This window comes from Xiphophorus hellerii, chromosome 23, assembly GCF_003331165.1.
Source record: "Xiphophorus hellerii strain 12219 chromosome 23, Xiphophorus_hellerii-4.1, whole genome shotgun sequence".
Classification (NCBI taxonomy): Eukaryota; Metazoa; Chordata; class Actinopteri; order Cyprinodontiformes; family Poeciliidae; genus Xiphophorus; species Xiphophorus hellerii.
The window spans coordinates 20,982,467-21,003,615 of NC_045694.1; the positions used below are offsets into that span (position 1 = coordinate 20,982,467).

Sequence of the window (21,149 nt, forward strand, 5' to 3'; positions counted from 1 at the left end):
TATTGAAGATGCTTTTTTAACTTCATCAAGACAGAGGAATGCAGTCATAATGATTTATAGCTTGGCAATGCTGCCCTTCAGTGGCAGCTGGCTAGAATAACTTCCTTTGAAGATCAAGTTTTTCTTTAAATAACACTGTTTGTGCTTGTGGAAAATAAAATGTGGAAGAGAATAAACCAGAATAAATCATTTCAGTTCCTGTTTTCCATAACAACTAGCCTCAGACTGTGAAAATATTTTATTGTGACAAAACTCCCTTTTTCTGATTTCCAAAAGTCATTCCTCTCCATTGTTTCCTCTTTGCAATTTGAAGCGAAACCCAACGACTCCTCAGAGTCTGTCTGGTTGAGCTTTTACCATGAGGGAGTTCACCTCTATGTAGGGCAAGCGCACGTAAATGTCAGGGTTTGTCCCGCCAAAAATAAAGACAAATGTGTCGTGGCACATGCCCGAAAATGTAATCTAAGGTGGTGATCCATCAACGGCCCATGTTTCAGGCCTGATTAGGCTGCCGGTTTCATCATCTTGATTCTCAAGGACAACCCCGATGTGCAAGTATTCTTCTAGTTCCTTGAAAAGCAGATCAAAGTGTCTGCATCAGAATAAGATCGTCCCAGCTTCAGATTTTTGGGAATGCAGAAACCTCAAAGCCACATTTAATCTGGTTAAGGAATTGTCCTCAGTCGCCACTTTGCTAGCATAAATGTCACACCATTCCCCATGCCCAGCTGAGCGACACATGTTCATTGCATTTGATGGTGCTTCTGACCTCATTGTGACACTGTCTCTCCTCCAGGCCTCTTCACACAGCCAGACACTAAAATGGGGTTATGTCATTTAAAAATGCAATATCGTTTCTTAAAAGCTATTTACTGCTTTTGCAACACTGTCTTTTAACTCTACGATGATAAGATTGTGAACTGCAATGCCCTTTTTCTCAATAACACCGGCTGGTATTTACAGAGGAACACCAGTCCATGAGCTGCCACAAACATAAAAAACCACAATGCCAAACAAAGTCCACTGGTGAAAAATAGCATGCCCAGACCCCTAAAACACATGTATAAACAATATGCATTACATCAGTGACCACCCATCTCTGTTCATGCTTACGTCACCAAAGAAATGTCACGAAATGTATTTTCCAGCCTCAAGGTACCACACAGTGTACAACAACCACCTACATGTTCACTAATACTGTGCTGGACCACACATAACAGCAAACAATGACTGCGACTGTTGTCTAAGATTAAAGCATTCAGTATCACAATGTTTCCTTCCAGGGTGGCAAAGAGGGTTTTTTTTTTTTTGTTGTCAAGTTGTTTAATACATGATGAGAAAATCAGACCGCTGCAAAGGTCTTGTTTATGAAAACCCTCACATTCTTGTTAGGATTAAAAAGTTGACAGTGTGACCTCTATTGAATGAGTGAAAATAACTCTTCGTAGTATACAACACTACAAATCCTGTCTTTCCATAGAGTTTCCTGTTAAAATAAATAGTTCAGGATTTTTGAAGTGAGGTTAAAATATGTAGCCCAAAAGAGACAATCAAAACAAGCTAAATAGTTAGCCTTGTTAACCAAAAACAAATCATATCTCAAAATGGCCGGTGGTCTATGCGAATGGTTTTTACACACATTTAACCAAACCTCATCTGTGCATTGAGTTGATATTTATACAGATGCTGATGATTTTTTACACGGGAATAGGAGGTAGAAAGCAATGTGTAGGTAATGATCTTCCTACGTGAAACAAGTCATGAGAACAAAATATACTGTTTTCAGAATAACTGCCTCATAAATAAAGTAGAAAAATATTAACCCTTCTGTATGTTAAAGTGGTTATAAATCAACAATATTATGACTGTTTAAGTGAATGTTTTGTTTATTTTTACATTACTCTTTTATTAGACATTTACTCTGATCTAAAAGTCGTCCTCAAAATCCAACATGTGCTTCATATTTTTTTAAAGGGTAATGATAGCTGCAGTTATTATACTGGATATGCTGAGTTGTGTTTCTAGTTGTAATGGTATTCTCAGAATTATGTAAATGAAACACAGCCTTAACAGACTGCCAGCTGTTCTTTCCAGTTCATTGTTGACCACTTCAGTTACTGTAGTGGTTCTCTGATATCCTGCATAGGATGTTTTTTATGGGTCTTTTGTTTTTGTTGCACCAGATATCTGTGTGCCTAAAGAGCTTACCCTCTTGTCTAAGATTATTGGCTCTACATCTTAGCTTAGTTCATAGTAAATAATATGCTTGATATCTAACTTGTAAATTGTTCATACCAAATGTTCCATTAAAGGCTGGTATAGTATTGCCAGTTGTGCATGTACCGTAGTTTGAGAACCGTCACTTTGCATGTTCTTAGTCTTTGTTTTACACAGGAAGATCTTTGGTGGTTCTCCCCTTCCTACTGTACTTCCATCTTCTATGTGGAAGATCAGTTGTTGTGCTTTACTTGCCTCCTAATTGAGAACAATATCAAAGACAATTGTATTGCAGTTAAAAGTTTGAAGACCAGTGTGATTTTCTGGTTGATATGTCACCAGGATAAACTGAAAAGATGTATTTTTCTGATTTGTGCTTTAAAATACTGTGGCACCACATTCCCTAAAGGATTAATAGCTTAAAGAGCTACAAATAATCAGAAAACTAAATTGTCTTTTTTCTTCTTCTCCGCTGTCGTTCATGCAGGGCAGCCATTTTGGGTTTTGAGGTTTTGAGAAACATCTGACTTTCCTTCACAGTATTCTGCCTTTCTAGGAATATTATGATTTTTTTTTTCACTGCAAACATAGAAATCCCAAATAAGACCTGTCATGGGAGGTCTATCCACCATGGAACTCTATCCACTAAATTACTGCAGTTCAGCAACGTGAGTAAACCACGGCTTAGTGATATCCAGGTGTTCCAGCAATTCGTACAATATAATATGGCAGCCTAGACTCATAGAAATGTTTTAGTCTGTAAAGATTGTGGTTCTTTCATAAAATAGTTTTTTTTTTACATCCTAGAAAGCAAAGAAGCAGAGAATGTGCTTTCTTGGATGTTTTCTTTCTATTTTTAATGAGAATTTCTTTTTAGTGCAGGTATTGCCATTTGGTCTGTGAATACCTAAATAATAGTTTTCTTTCTTTATATACTGTATATTTGTATATGAAAGTTAGCTTTTACCAAGGTGGTTCCCCTTTTAAAAAAAAAAAAAATCTGAGAACCTCTGGCTTAGTTAAATCCAGGTGTTCTTTTTTTCCTCTTTTTAAATTTTCTCTCGCAGCGTCCCGTCTACACGTGTTGTAGTACCTACTATTGCCCATTAGGTGTCGCTCAATCCCTGGCCCTTTTGAATCCAGCGCCCAACCTCTGTTCCGGACTGTCTGGATTAGTCAGCGCTATGGACCAATCACAGGCGAGCTGGGCGGGACATCCATTGTTACTACAGATCCTGGGAGAAGTTTGCAGCCGACCTGCTGCTGCTGCACCTATGAGCCTTCACGTAAATGAATAGCCCCGGCTCGACGCGCCACAAGACGAGCTGATTATGCCGAGATAAGGAGCATATGACCCGCGCTCCCTCCGATAATGGCATGCGATGACGCTTCACCCGCCGAAGACTTCCCGGACACGGTGATGCCCAGGGGGGCTCCCTGCATGTGCGGCAAGAAGTGCAGGGGTCGGAGCGGCAGCGCTGTCTTTCTGGGATTATTCCTGCTGTCGCTCACCCTACACGCAGTCACCCTGGTCTGCTATTTGGACCTGCGCTCAGAGGTGAAAAGGGAAATTACCCACCAGAAGCGGGACTCTAAGGTGACACACGCCGGGGTTGACCTGGATGACCCGGTGGGGGTTCTGCCGCCCGGCCACCCGCGGATGGACACCGGCAGCAGGCACAGCGAAGAGGATCGAGAGGTAAAAAGAAAACCTGTAATGAGATTCAGCACGCTTCGTCTTTCGGAGGCTGGTTGATTGCTCCCGTTTCTGTGTCAGGGTGTCAGGTTGTGTGTCTGTGTTCTGTCCTTGGCATGTTTTACTGGCCAACTTCATGTGCAGAATCCTGTCACCAGCTTGTTTCAACCCAGTTCCCAGGGAGATGTATGTTGAGAGAAATATTTGATTCCCTCATCTTTCAATCTGTCAGGTAAACCCATCTGCCCTGGCTCAATAAAGCATCTCCCGTTGGAGAATGTATTGGAATAAACTCATACAATTTATTCATTATTCCAGTTTGTCATCTCTTTTTTCAGTCTAAAAACAGAGAAAGAGTTGGATGCTCAGAGTTTTCGCCCAGCTGGAAACGCACAGGGGGGTCAGTGAGTGTGCTGGAGCAGGTGGACTGCACATTAACTGAATCACCAGCAGGTGCAAAGCCCCAAGGGCTGATGTAAATTCATCAGGACTTAGATGGGGCACTTGGTACTTGGAGCAGAGCCAGTCTCCGTCTCACATGTGTTTTCCCTTTTGGCAGCGGCTTGATTGAACACTCATTGTGTTGTCTGTGGCTTTGGCAAACAGCCTCCCCCCCTCCGACTCCTCCACTCCCTAATTTGATCAGCACGAAAAGTACCAAGTTGTATCTCTCAACTTTACGTTGCCGTCTCACTCCTGCTCATTTGTCAGCGGTTGTGTAAGCTCTGTGCTGGAGAAAACGATCCTCTGTGTGGGACATTGGCCAGGACCTGTAGCTGTCACCCTGAGGAATTTAAGTTTTCCAGTGCAAACACATTTATTCCTCTGGAGGGAACATTAATGAGATCCATCGTTCGTATTGGGATTTCTCCGTAATATTTTTCTCTCACGAGCTCGGGATATTTATTTAGCTGTGTCTTTGCTTGGCTTATTTTAGATAGTAGCTGCTTCCCTTGTTGTAGCCGAGTGAGACGGGCCTGGTATTCGGCCCAGATGGTGATGCTTCATGAGGAGAAAGACTGTAGCCCAGCTGTAAATATTTAACAGTGCTGTGATGCTGTCCGTGCCAGATGTCTGCATTAAACAACTCTGATTACACGTCCCACAGTTTACATAGTTGGAGAAACAGGAGCATGTGGCATTGAGGCCGCACTTGTTAGCCTTTTTTTTTTTTTTTCCAAGTCCGTTCCTTTGAAGAATCTCTCTTGTAGAGTTAAAAAATGTTTATTGGAATCTTCACACGCGTCTGCATCAAAGGCCCCCTCACATTTCAACCCAGTTCCCGGCAGGAATGGTTGAAATTTGATGTGACGTACAGGTATACAGACAAGTGTAGCAGAACAATCGCCATACATCTGATGTGGAAAACATAAAACAAGTGGAACTGTCCTTCACAGCATGTGTAACCTGGATTTGATTTTTTGTGCGTATAACCTATGTTTTGAGAAAGACAGGTGATATGGATGTCTTCATTATGGTAAGACTTTTTAAACATTTTGAAGCATGTGTCTGATCGGTTTCAGCAGAGTTTCTGAGCGAAACAAATCCATTTTGCCTCTATGAACAAGTGCCCCCAAAAGTATTTCAAAGGAAAAAAAAAGAGCTGTTTCTAGTTTGGCAGCTTCTTGTATCCAACTGAGAAGAGAATGATTGCTTGACATCCCACTGTTACTGTAGGTGTCAACAGATAAAACAGAAATGGGTTATCTCTGCCTTTTTTGTCAGGTTTTACTCTTGTCAGTTTACCTCTTTACCATTTCATACCCCTATTTCACATATGTACATTGCCTTTTGTCTCTATAACTAAACCATTTTGCACTTATATACTTTGTGAACAGGTTTTTCCAATAATTATAATAATAAATTGCCAATAAATGTTCATATTTCACCCATAGTTTGATTTTATTGTATATTGCTTTCTGAAAACTTAGGTTAAGTATTATCCCTTTTTAATTTTGGTTCTGGTTCCTCCTGTGCAATATGACAGATAATGACCCAGTATCAGACCAAAAGGACTCTAAATGAGCTCACATAATTCACTTTGCATAAAACAGACTGTGAGTAGATTATGGAAAGTTAACTTACGTCAATATAGATACAAGTGAATGCTAGGTTCATATAGAAACGTCAAGCAGTCAACCAACAAGTCGGGTATGACCAAACTACAAACATAGAAGTAGAGAAGGGACATAATGACTCCATGTTGTCCCTACAACGTTTCTCACCTTTTTGTAATTTTTTTAGCAGACTTCTTCTGGTGTTAGATGGAGCCATCTACCAAGTGACGCCAATGGACATTCTGTGCTACATATTTCATAAAAGTAGATGTCTGCTTTAAAACAATACATAAGTGAATTAAATTGTACAATAGCTAATAGTAGTTTTGCCTTGTAATGAACCAGCAGCCCCTCCATTGTGTACCCGACTGCTCAATGACCTCTAAACACCCCTGTGAAAAGGTGGCTATAGAAAACGATGGATAGATATTAGCTGTGTTTGTCTCCATAACCCATGAAAATACTGAACCATAAAGAAAAATATTTGGATCCAGGTCACTTCACCCCTTGGACAGTTGATAACCTTTGAAGTTTAAAACATTTTGTACTCAGGAAAAGTTCTGTAGGAAACACAGCTGTGCCTCAAGTAATGTTTAATTACCAATTTATACAAAGTCTTAAAAGAGGGTTTCATATCCACTTAGAGAACAGATGATTTTAGGTCATTTTCTAGAATGTAGAATTATTTTTTATAATTATTTATCTGTAAAATTAATCAAGAAATACTTGGGTAGTAATAGAAATAAACTGATAAAAGCTTAAGAACATTAATTGTTTACTTCGGTTTGTTTGGAGGCAGTAGCAAAGGACAAAAGATAATTGGCACTTTGAATATTGTATTGTTTGAATACTTCAGAGAGGAATTGGTACACTGTTACAAAATGGTAGTAAAAGGGAAAGAAATGGCATTGTGTGGGTTCAAGTTGGTAAAGGAGCATTTCTTTGAACTGAAGACATTGTTTATAAGGGCTAATATTCACACTTTATTGCATATTTGTCAGCTAGAACCTGCTGCCTTCTCTTAGAGTAGATGTCTTGACTTATCTCAGTCAGTCCTGAGAGTAAATCAGAAGATGAAAATCCAATCAGAAGAAAGCAGCCACTAATGGGTATTAGAGATCAAAAATCTTGTGTGTATAAGCAGAAATGGAACTGATGAGGATAAATGCAAGTCACATCCAGCAGACTTTAGTTTTCTATGTCAGTGACAAGTATTCATCTCGATCATTAAGAAGAATGGCAATGCTTAGATCTTTAAGATTTTTTAGAAACAATCATAAAACTAAGCAGCCGTTTCCGGAATGCAGGTAGAACTTAAGAACCACTTAAAAACTTAACAGTTTCACCAAATCCTTCCAGTTGCTCTCTTAATCCAAGCAGATGAGCTGGCGATTTATGATCTGGGTCTGGGAAGTGATCTTAACAGTCCTCACCTCCACCTCACTGTTGGTAATGCCCTTGAGCAAGGCAGTAAATTCCAGCTGTTTCGCAGATCTGCTCAGTTCCCAACAGTAAAAATAAAACAACCTCCGTCCAGGTGTGTATAGCGCTAATATCTAGGATGGCAGACAGCGAGATGTGGGGGTTGAGCATGTTGTGCCTTTATCCACCTGACATCAGCGAGAGAAATGTATTAAAGTGTGATTTAAGGATTATTTGATCGTGTTAGCTCGGCTCATGTTTTCTTCTTGAGCCTTCTGTTATATGAAATAATTCTGTGCTCTGATCTGTGCCTTCAAAGTCTCAGAGAGAGCACATGCTGAAACATCTGGAGTCTGGTTAATGGCTATTAAAAAAAAAAGCCAGTTTGATGGGAATCAAACTCAAAAGTCCTTACTCGCGTACAACGTTGAGGCGCCGGGTGGGCTGTGACCCTCTTTGATTGTAATTTGCTGCCGATAGCTAAAACAGCAAGTATCATGATTGTTCACTCGGGTATCATGCTTAAATAAATGAACTGTCGTAAAAGCCCAATAGGAGGTTAAAACATCGACAACGTGAGCATGCAAACACATAAGCACGCACAGCCTGAATCGTCCTGACAGGCAGATGGCGCAGACAGATTGAGTCCAGAGTCGTCGCAAACATCAACCAAAATAATAAATTCTCGACACGTTCGAGTGAGGAATCTCTCCGCCAGCAAGTGTTGCAACAGTCCAAGGGATGATTGGCTGCTGACAGGCTACATCTCCCTCAGGTTGAACTTCATAGCGTATGCGTACTGTTATTGAATTACCCGGGTTATGGTTTAAAACACATGGCTCGCCCAGAGAGAAGCGGTTAAGACGGGGAGGCCGCCCTTTTTGTGTGTGGTGTTTTAAAAGAAAACACGCCATCATCGTCGAATTCGATCGCTTGAATCACAGGAGTATCACGAGCCGTCGGCTCTCGGGAGGATGCATGCCACTGGGGTTAGTAATGCCTGCACAGCGGTGATGGGCACCCGACATGCAACATCAGCCACCAGCCCTCGGTTTCAACTCCTCAACTTTGTAACCTCACATTCTTAAGCACTATTGGGTTTCACACATCTATGCTGCAACCAGGATGGATATTTAGTGCAGTAAAATAGAAAGGAGAATCTGCTTGTCGTCTTTAGTCATCAAAAATATGACTATAAGTGCTGATGTTTAAAAGTGCTAGCAAGCATACAAGCTTTTGGAATGGTGCTAATTAAAGCAAAAGGAGCAATCCTGTAATAGCAAAATTACACAGCCTGGGGTGACTGAATTTTAGTCATATCCTCACGAAGCAACAGGGAATCGCATCCACGGCTCGCAACAGCAACCCCCCTCACTTTGAAGATTTGAAAGCCCTCTAATTAATTGCATTTTCCCTTTGTGCCGAAAAAGAATGGTTTACTCAATAGTTGGCACTTGGCATACATACCAACACGTTGTCATCCTGATTTACTGTAACTCGGCGTGCCTTTGAAGACGATGAAGGCTGCAAATGTTGTAATGATGTGAAACCAAGCAAGCGAGAGTGTGAAACCATTCCGCATGGTACTTTAATGGGAGCTTTTAGTTTAAAATTAATTTTTCTTCCCCGCTCTTATGCCTTCATCTGTCAGCTGCACCGGTTTGGTAGTAGCCTCGCAGACTGCTTGTTTGTCTTTCGTCGTTCTGCCGGGTCCTTAATCTCGGGCCAGAAATTGGCTGCGAGATCATGTTTGACTGTCAGAACAGACGAAAGTGTAAAGCCATATGGCTGAACATACACACCAAGAATACTTTTGAGATCCCCTTCTTCCCCCCCCCCCTCGTTCTTTTACACACCAACAGCTGGAGAGGAGATGTGGAGGCACCTGCATGCCAAATGAACAGCGAACGTTTCTGCTCCCAGAAACATCTGGAGCGGCTGTGTGTCCGTAAACTGTTCCAACTCGCGCTCGTTCATCGGTTCTGGATTTCCCGGGCCTCGTAAGGTCAGACATAGCTGGCAGCTGGTCAGGGACGTAGATGTTAACTGCACTCTGAGCCGGCTGGGGAGGTGTTCGACATGATTCAGCTCATCGCTCGCTTCAGGGAAGACATTCGGGAGGGTGGGTGTTCCCACATCTGAAAAGAGGTATAGAAAACTAGAAACATAACTTCTTGTGTCTGTCTTCCTATGGTCTGTCAGTGGTTTTGGTTTAAAACCTCACTGAGGAGACACTGGGAGTTCACACTGCTTCAGAAGGGGGCGATATCGGGTTGATGGTGCTCCGTGACTGAACTTTTAGAAATATTTCCTATTTTACTATCTTAAAAAAAACGCAAACCTCGATGTATTATATTTATGTTGTAGCCTAACACATAGCAAATAAAACCGTGAAATGGAAAAAAATGCATATAAAAGCTGCTTATAGTTTCTAAAATATTTTACACTTAAATATTTTTTAATGTGATCACATGTCAAAAATGTAATGCCAAAAATGAATATCCTCTATGGTTGCACAATTTTGGAAAATATTATTGGTGATTTTTTTTATTTTGTATTTAAGTTAACAAATCCACATCTGTGTCAATCCCCTTATTATCAGTTGTTCTTCATTCACTGTGACCTTCAGCCCTCCATTGTGAGATTAATATTTCACTAACAAAATAATTGTGATATAGTATACAGCACTAATATTATAAGGAAATAACAACATTTTGTATAATTTTCTTGTCAATTGACAAATACAGTATGTCCTACTTTTGTTGATCTGACATGTGAAATTCAAACATTAAATATTGCACAGGTGGAAATAAAGGGCATGTGTGATGCTGCACATGAAAAGAAATATACGTACAGGTTGTAGGATGTGATAAAATAAAGTCTGTATGGTGGTTTGGATGTTTTTGGTGCCAGGTTTCAGGGCAGTCTGACACTGATCAGCACACCAATATGTAGGTCATATAAATAGACAGCAGTGGGAAAATTGATTTACGGATCTTAAATCAGCCACGCCAGATCTGTTTCTTGGAATTTTTTTTTTTAAATTTTGGTTATTCATGTCACCAGTGAATAGGTTGGGACCAGGTGCATATGAATAGGTGTTGCTCTCTTATTAACCCCACCTCATGTCCTCCTTTTGTGTTGAAAAAGAAAAAAAAAGGTGAATTTTAGAGCGTCCGTGGCCAGGTGACGAGTTCAGACACAGACAGAAACGACTCGGGTTACGGGATAAATTACCGCCCGTACTGGGACAGACAATGACTTGGCCACAGGTGAATGTCTCGGCTCGCGTCTTTTTAAATGCCCCAAGTTGTTTCTGTGCAAACATTATATGCCAAGAATAGAATCAATACTTATAACGTGTGTTTCCCTCTCAAAACCCTGGATTGTTTTTCCTTTATTTTCTTTTTACTTCAGATGCTTCATCCCAGATGGCTTTGCTGCTATTGATATTCACAGCTGTTCGATTCAGGGCTCTTTTGTTCGACGCTTGTTGCACGTTTGAGTTCTGGGCAATTTTCCACTCTTAAATTTTCCCTCACCCTCTTTGTGTCCCCTTCAGGAGAGATTCCTCTACAGAAACGACGACTTCCATGGCACAAAAGACAGCAGAGGAAGAACGCGACGAGCAAAAAGGAGTCCTGGCAGGGAAACAGAAACAGGTGTGAGGCGTTTTTTTTTTAAAATTCATCCACACCCTTACAAAGAAGCTGTAATCTGATGCTGTGTTTCCCACCTTGTCATTTTCCACCTTTAGATTCACTACTAGAGGTGCACCAATTAGGCTTTTCCCTGGTTGATACCAATTTCCAATTTATTTTGAGGTCTGACCTGCCAAACATATTTATAGCACTAATTTATAGCAGTAAATTTCCATGGGAAGGTGATCCATGAACATTTGGAAATAATTTCAAATTGCAACCTTGTTGGAATTAAATGGAAATTGTGGCCAATTTTATGCAATGTAGTCTTACCCCTGTTGTTGGCCAACATAAACATCAATGTATCGTTTGTCATATTCAAAGATCCATGCAAAATAATGCCATTAAAAAAGGTTTCCACAGATTTATTTGTTTGCAAAACTTGATCAAAATTGAATTATTTTACTGCTCATTCAGTTCTTTCATTGAAGAAAGAACAAAATAGGAATGTCAATAATATTGTTCAAGGAGAACTTGGGAGAGCCCATTTAGATTTTTTAATGGATTTTCTTTTTTTGCTCCCTTAAAGTAAAAAAAAATCTAAGCGTGGTCACAATTGTGGCACATAGACACAAGTTTGTAAAACTGTGTCTATGTGAAGAAGAAATTTACTCAAGATTAATGGCATTATGTCTGGTTGTTTTCCATCCATCCATCCATTTTCTGTTCACCCTTTGTCCCTAATGGGGTCGGGAGGGTTGCTGGTGCCTGTCTCCAGCTACGTTCCAGGCGAGAGGCGGGGTCACCCTGGACAGGTCGCCAGTCTGTCGCAGGGCAACACAGAGACATACAGGACAAACAACCATGCACACTCACACCTAGGGAGAATTTAAAGACACCAATTAACCTGACAGTCATGTTTTTGGACTGTGGGAGGAAACCGGAGTAAACGGAGAGAACCCACGCATGCACAGGGAGTCTGGTTGTTTTAGTCAACGTTATGCCAGAACGTACTTTCCTCGTCTATATTTAAAATCTCTATTCAAGCGGTGGCCATGCTTGCTAACCTGAGCTTTTTGACAGACTCTACTGACGAGAAGAAGCTGTAGAACAGCAGAGAGAAAGTGGGAGGGTGTGAGCAGCGCATACACAAGGATTATTGATATCACTAAGAACGTGCACCTGACTGTGATTGTTTTGTTTTATTTCTGACAGAGCAGCTTATTTGTGAACTTGACAGCGTTCTCCCTTCTCTGCATAGAGAGAAGTCAGAGAAGCTCATTATGCTTTCAGAACATAATGATAGTTTTAACAAACATGTAAAATGCTATACACATGTGTATATATACTTATATTTATACTGCCGTTTTAAGGGCCAGCCTCCAGGGTTAATTATCTTGGAATGGTTCCAGATCTAAAATTTCCAAATTATGCATCCCTGTCTTGGACTATAACAAGCACCAAGCGCTGTATGTTGCTTGTAAGAAGTAACAGTTTTGAATCCAGCAGAAAATGAATGAAATATAAGCATCAAGGTGTCTCCAGCTTTTACCTCACTTTTGGGAAACTCAAAAAAGTGCATCAGAATGTAGGGATGATATCACATAACAAATGTGTTAGGAGTTCTTATGTTTTTTATTGAATATAAAATAATGGGTTTGAGTTTTTGTTGTTTTTTTGTTTTTTTTAATACTTGAACTTCTGATTACCAATCAAATCCTTTCACAGGAAAACCAGCAGATGCTGTCCTCTGGATTAGTCCACTCTTGTTGACTACATTGCACCTGCTGACTTGACTGTTGAGCAATTGTTTCTGTAGTAACGGGGTTCGGTTACTGTGTAAATAAAGGGCTCATGTTGGGATTACGGCTCCTAAATTCTGAAAACTGGATGTTAATGGCTTCTCACTTCTCTGTGGAATTAATTATTTTAGTATTTTTTTAAACTTCTTTGTGCTGACTTTACAAAGCGACCCCACCACATCATTTGGCTGTGCTTTTATAGCAAAAACAATAAGTGAAATGGGATTGATTAATACTTGGATAGGAAGAAAGGACAACAAGGGCTTTGGGAGGGTTGCACCAATTCGAAACAGACAGTGAAATCCTCTCGATTTTCCTCAGTCTCAAAATAACACAGTCTCTCAAATGTCGTTCGCACCTATCATCGCACATCTGAATATTAGAATAATAATCGGCAGTGTTGATGGCTTTCATTATTTTAAGCTGATTTATGTAAACTAATAACTCCACTGAAGGAAAAAAACCCATATGGCCAATATGTCTGAATTAGCTTTTGTTTAGAATCTGAGCTATGCAAATAAAAAAAAAACTAACTTTGATGTTTCATGTCAGAGTGCAACAAGTGCACCATGATCACAAGGCATTCCAGCGTCTGTGGCGTGACACTGAATACTTGGGGTGTGGCGGCAGCGGGGGAATTTAGTGATTGTGTTCAAATTAGAAGAAAAAACTCACCTTTGAGAGTTTCTACATAAATCAGTAACGTCCCGAGCCTCTAAACACTAATCATTCCCAGGTCTTTCCTCTACGCAGAGCGCACAGACAAAGGCTTTTGTAATCTCAGCCTTAGATGTGTGCTGTTTTGTGTGCATTTATGCATGTGTGTCCTTTTTCTTTTTTTTTTTTCTTTTTTGCACGTGTGTGTGTGTCTGCAGCGCTCCTCTAACGGGCACCAGATTCCAGATAGGGCTGCTCGTTAAGAGAAATCTACGCGGATGCATCCAGTCATTTAGCCAGGGGAGAAACGCCGGCCCATATGTTTGAGGGGGGACTCAAACTGTGAGGTTTTAAGGTTAAATGGCCTTTGTAGTTCTAATGACATGGTAAACATGCACAAAAAGGCTTTTTGAAAGGATTCCTCAGCTGAGCATATATGTACGCGCGCACATTTTAACTCCGGAGCAGTGACATTGATGCCCCAGCGAACATCCGGGCGTGTGCGGCCGCGCACACAACAGCGATGCAGGGTACGGGGGAGGGGGGTTGGTTGCCGGTGGTGAATGTGTGCTTAAACAAACACATGCACACATGTACACACACTTTCATCTGTGTTCTCCATCTGGGTCTAATTCAAAGAAAAAGGATTTTGGCAGGATAAAGTATCTCTCTAATGATCTTCTCCAGTTCCACTGCCTGCGAATGCTTAAGGCACTTGTTCATACAGAGGAGGTGAAACCGCACTTACAAATTACTACACTACGAGATACCGCAGACTGACATACCTCCACTCCAGTGTGTTTCCACTGTGTTTCGGCGCGCACTGTCTGAATCTGGTAAAACCGATTATAGGATACCTGCGTGGAATGAACCGGACTCTCGGGATGCTGTCCAAGATGGTGATTATTCATGAAACTATTTCAGAAATAATCATGCTGCTGTTTTTTACTATTTCAGAATCAAATGGAAAGGAGAAGAGGAAAGAGAGGAAAAAAGGTATTTGTCTGCTTTTCTTTTGGTTATTGAGAAGACTGCGGCTTCGATCGCCTAATTACAATTGGTACTGTGCCTGGTGAGATGTCTATTGGGTTTTTATGTGGTAGACAAACACAAAGTAGTATAAAATTAGACGGAAAACTAGATTGTTTCAAACGTTTTTACACAAATATCTGAAATATGTGGGATGCATTTGTGTTCAGCAATCTTTCCTCTGATACTATTAAATAAATCCAGTACAACCAGTTAGTCAATTTACTGGTAAATAGTCTACACATATGTAACTTAATAGTAGTATAAATAGAGTTGTTCTGTGATGACCTCTGGGGTCATGAATAGGTCAGATTTGGATTTTTGAAGTGGTTCCAGCAGGTTTAAAGCAGGCGTTATCCCCAGATTTTAGCATCTCACTGGACTAATTCTTCCTAAAAATGGAAAGAGCTTTGGACAACTGCAGATATAACATTAAAAAGGCCGTCTACATAAACAGAAAGGCCTATCAGTCTGAGAAGCTGTCACCATGGTAACTCTGGAAGAGCTGCAGACATCCACCGCTCAGGTGGGAGGATCTGTCAACGGAACTACTTTTAGTTATGCAGGCCACACATCTGACCTTTGTGGAAGAGTGGCAAAATAAAAGCAGTTGTTGAAAGAAAGCAATAAGAAGTTGAGCTTTTCATTTGACACACTAAAATAAATGCATAAAATTAAGAAAGGCCATGTTCAAACTTAAAATAGACATGCAGAAGAAGTTTTAGCCAAAGGAGACCAAAAGTGAACTTTTTGCCCTACATGTCAAAGTCTGTGTGGCAGAAAACGTAGACCCCAATGCTCCATGCCCACAATGAAACTTATTAAAAAATCTGGCAAGACATGAAAATTAACATCGCCACTCACACTCTCTGACTGAATTTGAGTGATTTTGCGTGTCCACAATTAAATTTTTACTTCTAACTTTATTCACTTTGAAGTTATTTTACTAGCTGTTAAAAAAAAATAATAAAATATGCATCTTTTTTTTCACTTGCAAATAAACACAAGTTTGTGTTGATCTATCACATAAAAAACCTAGTAAATACAGTGAGGTTTGTGGTTGTAACGAGACAAAATGGAGTATTTGGAATATGAACATACTTGCGTGTATTTTGTTTGAAGGTTCCATCAAAACCTTCATGGCTCTGGCCTGTCTTCATATGACCACATCTCTTAAGATCATTCAGGGTTAAGTTCCTGATTAGATTCCAACAAAAGTAACTTTATTGTTTTTCTCTTTCTACAGCGAAGAAAAGACCTGGACCACCTGGTCTCCCGGGCCCCCCAGGGCCACAGGGCCCACCGGGCATCCCAGGGATCCCCGGTATTCCAGGAAGCAACGTTGTGGGGCCCGTAGGACCTCCCGGACCCCCTGGGCCACAGGGACCTCCAGGTCCTCAAGGTCCGGCAGGTACAGGACTCTGCGCAACATACGTTGAGATAACCGAGAAAACAGAGAGCTCAGAGATTTTCCACCTAGATTACAGTGCTCCCCCAGCACATCGCCGCTTTCCCACACTAGAAGGGGGCTAAAGTTGTCAAAATTGATTAACTCATTGCCTCCGCTGTGAGGCTGTCTGATTCAGGTTGTCAAACATTGTGTAGAATAGCAGTGATTTATCCTTAAACTATGTCAGTGTTTGTTTTGTTTAATCACCGCTCCTCCTTTTGTTTCTCTCCAGCATTGAATTGCAGGATTTTAAAAAAAAAAAAAGAAAAAAAAAATCATGTCTGTCTTTTATTGTTGCAGGGGTTTCTGATAAGTCAAAGAAATTCCAGGTAAGAGTACACCCTTCATTGAATTAAATCTAATTCTACAAATATTTGTCAATGAGAGGGCCTGCTTGCCCCCTTGCAAATTATTCACCTGGGGTTCTTTGTTTTCCAGCCGGCAGTGGTTCACTTACAAGGACAAGAAACAACAATCCAAGTGAGGGAAGGTGGGTGCCTTGCTCATGCTCACTCAGAGATATACTAGCGTGTTTGACACGAAGCAATAAGCACGAATTATCCCTGTCACTGCTGTTTGTCAAACACACAATTTTGGAGTTATACCAAACAGACGGGCCTGCCAAACACTGAAATTACAAGAAAACAAATTACATTTCTTTAGATTGTTGGCAGGCCTTTGATGGTTCACTCGAGAGATCCAGCACGCCACATCTGAGGGGATTATGGTCTTTATGTCGAAATGCGGAACCATCTACAAGTCCCTGTTAAAATGTAAAGCTTGTGCTATGTAAGAAAATATGTAGCCATGATAAATCATTTCATTTTTTTACACATATCAGGCCATGTAGTTCGTTCCAATTAACTTAGAAGGAAAAATTGCTAAATTAGTGCCCATCCTTTACCTGATAGTTAGTTGAAGCACATTTCCATTTGTTTTTCAGCATTTAGTTTTCTTTGGTACATACCTAAGATCAATGACAGTCAAATAACCTAATCTAACTAAACCAAAATGAAGTCGACCTGTTATAGTAGGAATTCCCTGGCATTTGCTGATTTACAACCTCTAGCTAAAGGTATACATTGCAGAAAGGTCACAAAGGATCTCATTGTACAAAAATTTTGGTGAGGACAAGAGTGTAAGAATCCACAGTAATATATCTTGGCACAGGAAAGAAAATCTTTAGTTATCAGAGAGAAAAAAAGGGACAATGGTTACAAAAGCTGAGGTTTTCTCTAAAACTAAAGCTACACAAAAGAAATTGGTGAAGGAGGCTGCTTGACCGCAGCACTGAAGGAGCTGCAGGAATTTCCACTGAACGCTCCTTGTGAGAACAGTCTTATGTATTCTCCATATGTCTGGACTAAGGATTAGGTTTACATGAGAGAAGCCTTTTTCTTTTGTCCAAAGAAAACATCCACGTCTGACTAAAACCTCTCAAACTGTGTGGGAATCTTTATGATCTAAAGGAGACAAACTGAAACCTTGGTCAAATATTTTAACACTAAAAGAACGCCATGCTAAGGGAAACATGATGATGGCTGTATCATGCTCTGGGGTTCGCTGGAAAATGTTATTTGTCAAGATGGATGAAGATATGAGTAGCTTTGACCCAAAGACTTCAGGTCCTTGCTAGAAAGATGAGTGATTTTATTTTTTCTGTGCCAAACCAAGTCCAACAAAATAAAGACTTAATGTGAAGAAAATTCAGCTTTTGGTACAGATGAGCCAGAATCCAGAACTAGAGTCGACAGAAAAACTATAAATACTGTTGGAGCATTTGGATAGATATGAAAGATGTCTGCAAAACTGAGTAGGCAGGTACTTAATCCTTCCAGGACTTTGCTCTGTTTTTTGTGATTGTTGCGGTTTAAAATGACTGATTTTGCAGCACCTTTTTTCAAAAAGCTGCAGTCAGAGTTGCAATTTTTTGGGGGCTTTATTTTTGCCATAGCGTCATCTTATAGAAATACTTAATATTGCTGCACATAATTTCCCCAAAAAAGATAATATTATACCATATATAATAATTAAAATGGAAATAACATTTTTAAGTAATTCTAGTGCCTGTAATTCATAGTAAAATCATGTTCTGAGGAGTTGTCAAAGTGCAAAAGTGTAATTCCATATCGGTCAATCAAGTTAACAATCAAGTTAACATACTTATTCAGTATAAGAAAATCCTACAAAACATCTCAAATGGTTTTTACAAAAACAAAAAAAAAGACAAAAAAAGGCAAATGTTACCGTTTAGCATCACATGCTTTCATCTTGCAGGTTCGACCTTCACAAGATGTCATGAAACATGACGTTAAATTAGAAGTGGGCTAAGGCTATTGGTCAAAATCCAGCCGAGTTGCAGTGATTGGTTAGAAAAGAAGAAAAGACAGAAAACGTTAAATTGCTTGGAAAGATTTGCAGAGAAGTGAATTTGTGAATGATGAGGTCATTTGAGTCAAGTTTCGACGTCACAACTGCCTGGAGGGACTGAACGCTGCCAAGTGAAGGAGTGAGATGCTCACAGACTGCCACCAATGAAGACTGATTGTTGACAATATTCAAACAAATTTCATTGTTTCATTTTTGGTCCTGTAAACAGATTTATTTCTTACTCAGTTGAATTGCGAAGAATGAATGTCAGCTGCTGCAAAATGAGAAAGTAAATTTTCCTGCTGGAGAAATGTTTGGTTCCGCGACTTTAACATTGTGCAGAATGATTGCAGCCTAACTGTTATCTTACTGCTGTTTCATGTTCATTTAACACATGTAAGCCTGCTTTAAATGTCAGAGCCACGTGGCCTGACGTCAGGACTGAAAGGCTCGCATGCTACCTCAGTCCTTCTCCTAAGACAGAGCACAAGCATCATTAAGCAGGTTTATATTCTGTCAGTGCCAAGATCTGTTTTTTGTTAAAACATAGCCACGAGTTGTTTATGTTGACCGTTTGTCTCGCCCTGTGTTTGTTGTGACATGTTTAGATCTGTCTCAAGGCGTCCTCAGGAACTGGAAGATGGTGTCCATCAATAAAGATGTGTTCAGGATGAACCCTCGCACCGGAGAGCTGGTGGTGCTGCTGGACGGTGTCTACTTCATATATAGTCAGGTAGAAGTGAGTACGGTCCTTGACGTAACTCCTTTAAAATTACAGTCAGAAGAGCTGGCAGCTGATCTTAAAAGAAATCCTGCCTGCTTTGTTAATGTCTGAGTCATTCTCTTCCCTCTGTGGCTCAGTGTGCAGCTCTGAAAGTCCTGCTTCTGCTGCTGCTCAGGCTTTCAGAGAACCCCTAAATTGTTTAGATTACCCCTCTCAGTCTTGTGCGGATCTCTTTTCTTTTCTCACCAGGTGTACTACCTCAACTTCACCGACATTGCCAGCTATGACGTGATGGTGGACTCCAGCCCGTTCCTACGCTGCACGTGCAGCATCGAGACAGGCCAGCGCAAGTTCAACACCTGCTACACGGCAGGCGTGAGCCTGCTGCGCTCGGGCCAGAAGATCTCCATACGCATAGCCCACGAGTACACTCTCATAAACATGACCAATCACACCACCTTCCTGGGCAGCGTCAGGCTCGGAGAGGCTCCATCTGCTGGACAGAACGGTTAACCACACTCGCCGTCTGCTGTCTTTTCATCCTGCCTTATGTGGGATTGCCGGGTTCCTTTCAAGGCCAATGTCTAGAGGACACTTGGCGAGCTTTGGTGACTTTTGTTCACTTTCAAACGTTTGCCTTTAAAAAGGACTCTGAACACTTCAAATACTTCCCTTCTACATGGATCTGTGCAGAGATACGCCTTTTGGAACCAAATATCCTCGTCAAACTTCAAAATTTCTATTTATAGTCACCCTCTACACGCAGTAGCTCTCTTTATAACAAGGAAGGACACTGTGCTGATAGGTACTTAGTAATTACGTACTTTTAAGTGCTGTTGAACAATGACAAAAAAACACCAGTGATGGTGCCTTGCAAATATATTCATGATTCACACTCCTTCTCAAAGCTTTCATCAGATTACATTTTATGAACATTTTACACGATAGACCAACATAAAGATTTCCTTAGATTTGAAGTGGAAGGAAAATAATTACGTTTTTAGCATTTATTTTTTGTTTTTTACAAATAAAAATCTGAAAGGTCGTCACCAGCTTTAAAATGTTAGCTACTTTGACTTTGCAAAAAACGTCAATCTCACAGATTGAATGGAGAGCATCTGCAAACAACAGGTTTTAGGTGTTGCCACAACATCTCAATTTGATGCAAGTTTGGCCTTTGGTTCATTTATGCATTTTTCATGAATATGCTTTGATCCAGACCATTCCATTGGAGTTCTTGCGTTGTTTGCAGTCATCTTGATAAAAACTGAACCTCCGCCTACCAACTAATTTCCTTTCAGAATTGCCTTGTACTTGGCTTTAGCCAGCGTCCAATCAACTCTGACTGGTGAAAAAAAAAAAAAAAAATCCTACACCATACCGCCATTGGGATGACATGACATTTTTATATTTTTATTAGTAAAGTTTAAATACATTGTATAATTTTCCTTCCATTTCACAGCTCTTTCTCTAAGGCCATCAAACTTCCAATAGCAAAAAAACCCTTAAAAGTTTGTGATTGTATTGTGGTAAGATATTAAAAAAGGTACTTTAGTGAGGCACTGTTTCTCTCATGATTTAGTTCCTGTTTCTATTATTTAAGCCTTTTCTACAAGTCATGGAAGGAGGAGCTGAAAACTCCACAAGATGCAAGGACGAAGGAAGGTATTCAAAGAGCAACAGCACTATATATATGTATATATATATTTTTTTTAATTTTTTTTGCGCACATTTGCACTACAGCATCCCTGCAAATTACCAGTGATAGGTCTCCCAGTGCTTGTTTAGTTACCTTATGACTGAATCCATGTAGAGAAACAAGTTGTTAATACATGCTTGTACATAATGTATATAAAATGGAATATACTTTTGTAAATGGAGTTGATTGATGGATTAAAATGTTTTCATTTTCTGCCTAAGTTCGCCTCCCTCGTCTTCTGTGTTTGTGCAGCCGGTGGTGTTCATTTAAAGGCCTCCAATGTCCCTCTTATATCAGCCCGAACTGGCACGAGCGCTGACAAGGATGAATGATGCTGTGCGATCGGGGCCTTTGTCTTTATTAAAATGTAGCTTTTTACGTTGTC

The 21,149-nt window shown here is 40.4% G+C and overlaps 1 protein-coding gene across 2 annotated transcripts; it reads left to right on the forward strand.

Annotated features, from left to right (window-relative positions):
* The first annotated feature begins 3,445 nt into the window (after positions 1–3,445).
* On the forward strand, positions 3,446–20,984 carry eda (ectodysplasin A). 2 transcript variants are annotated; one of them, XM_032555364.1, is made up of 8 exons: positions 3,446–3,916; positions 10,955–11,054; positions 14,450–14,488; positions 15,768–15,932; positions 16,272–16,300; positions 16,410–16,461; positions 18,950–19,074; positions 19,315–20,984. In XM_032555364.1, the coding sequence occupies exons 1-8, from the start codon at positions 3,590–3,592 to the stop codon at positions 19,576–19,578; spliced, it is 1,101 nt and encodes a 366-aa protein (XP_032411255.1). In that variant the 5' UTR covers positions 3,446–3,589; the 3' UTR covers positions 19,579–20,984. The 2 variants fall into 2 exon arrangements, with proteins under 2 accessions (XP_032411255.1, XP_032411254.1); XM_032555363.1 differs by having other exon boundaries at positions 3,447–3,916; positions 18,950–19,080.
* Positions 20,985–21,149: the final 165 nt, after the last annotated feature.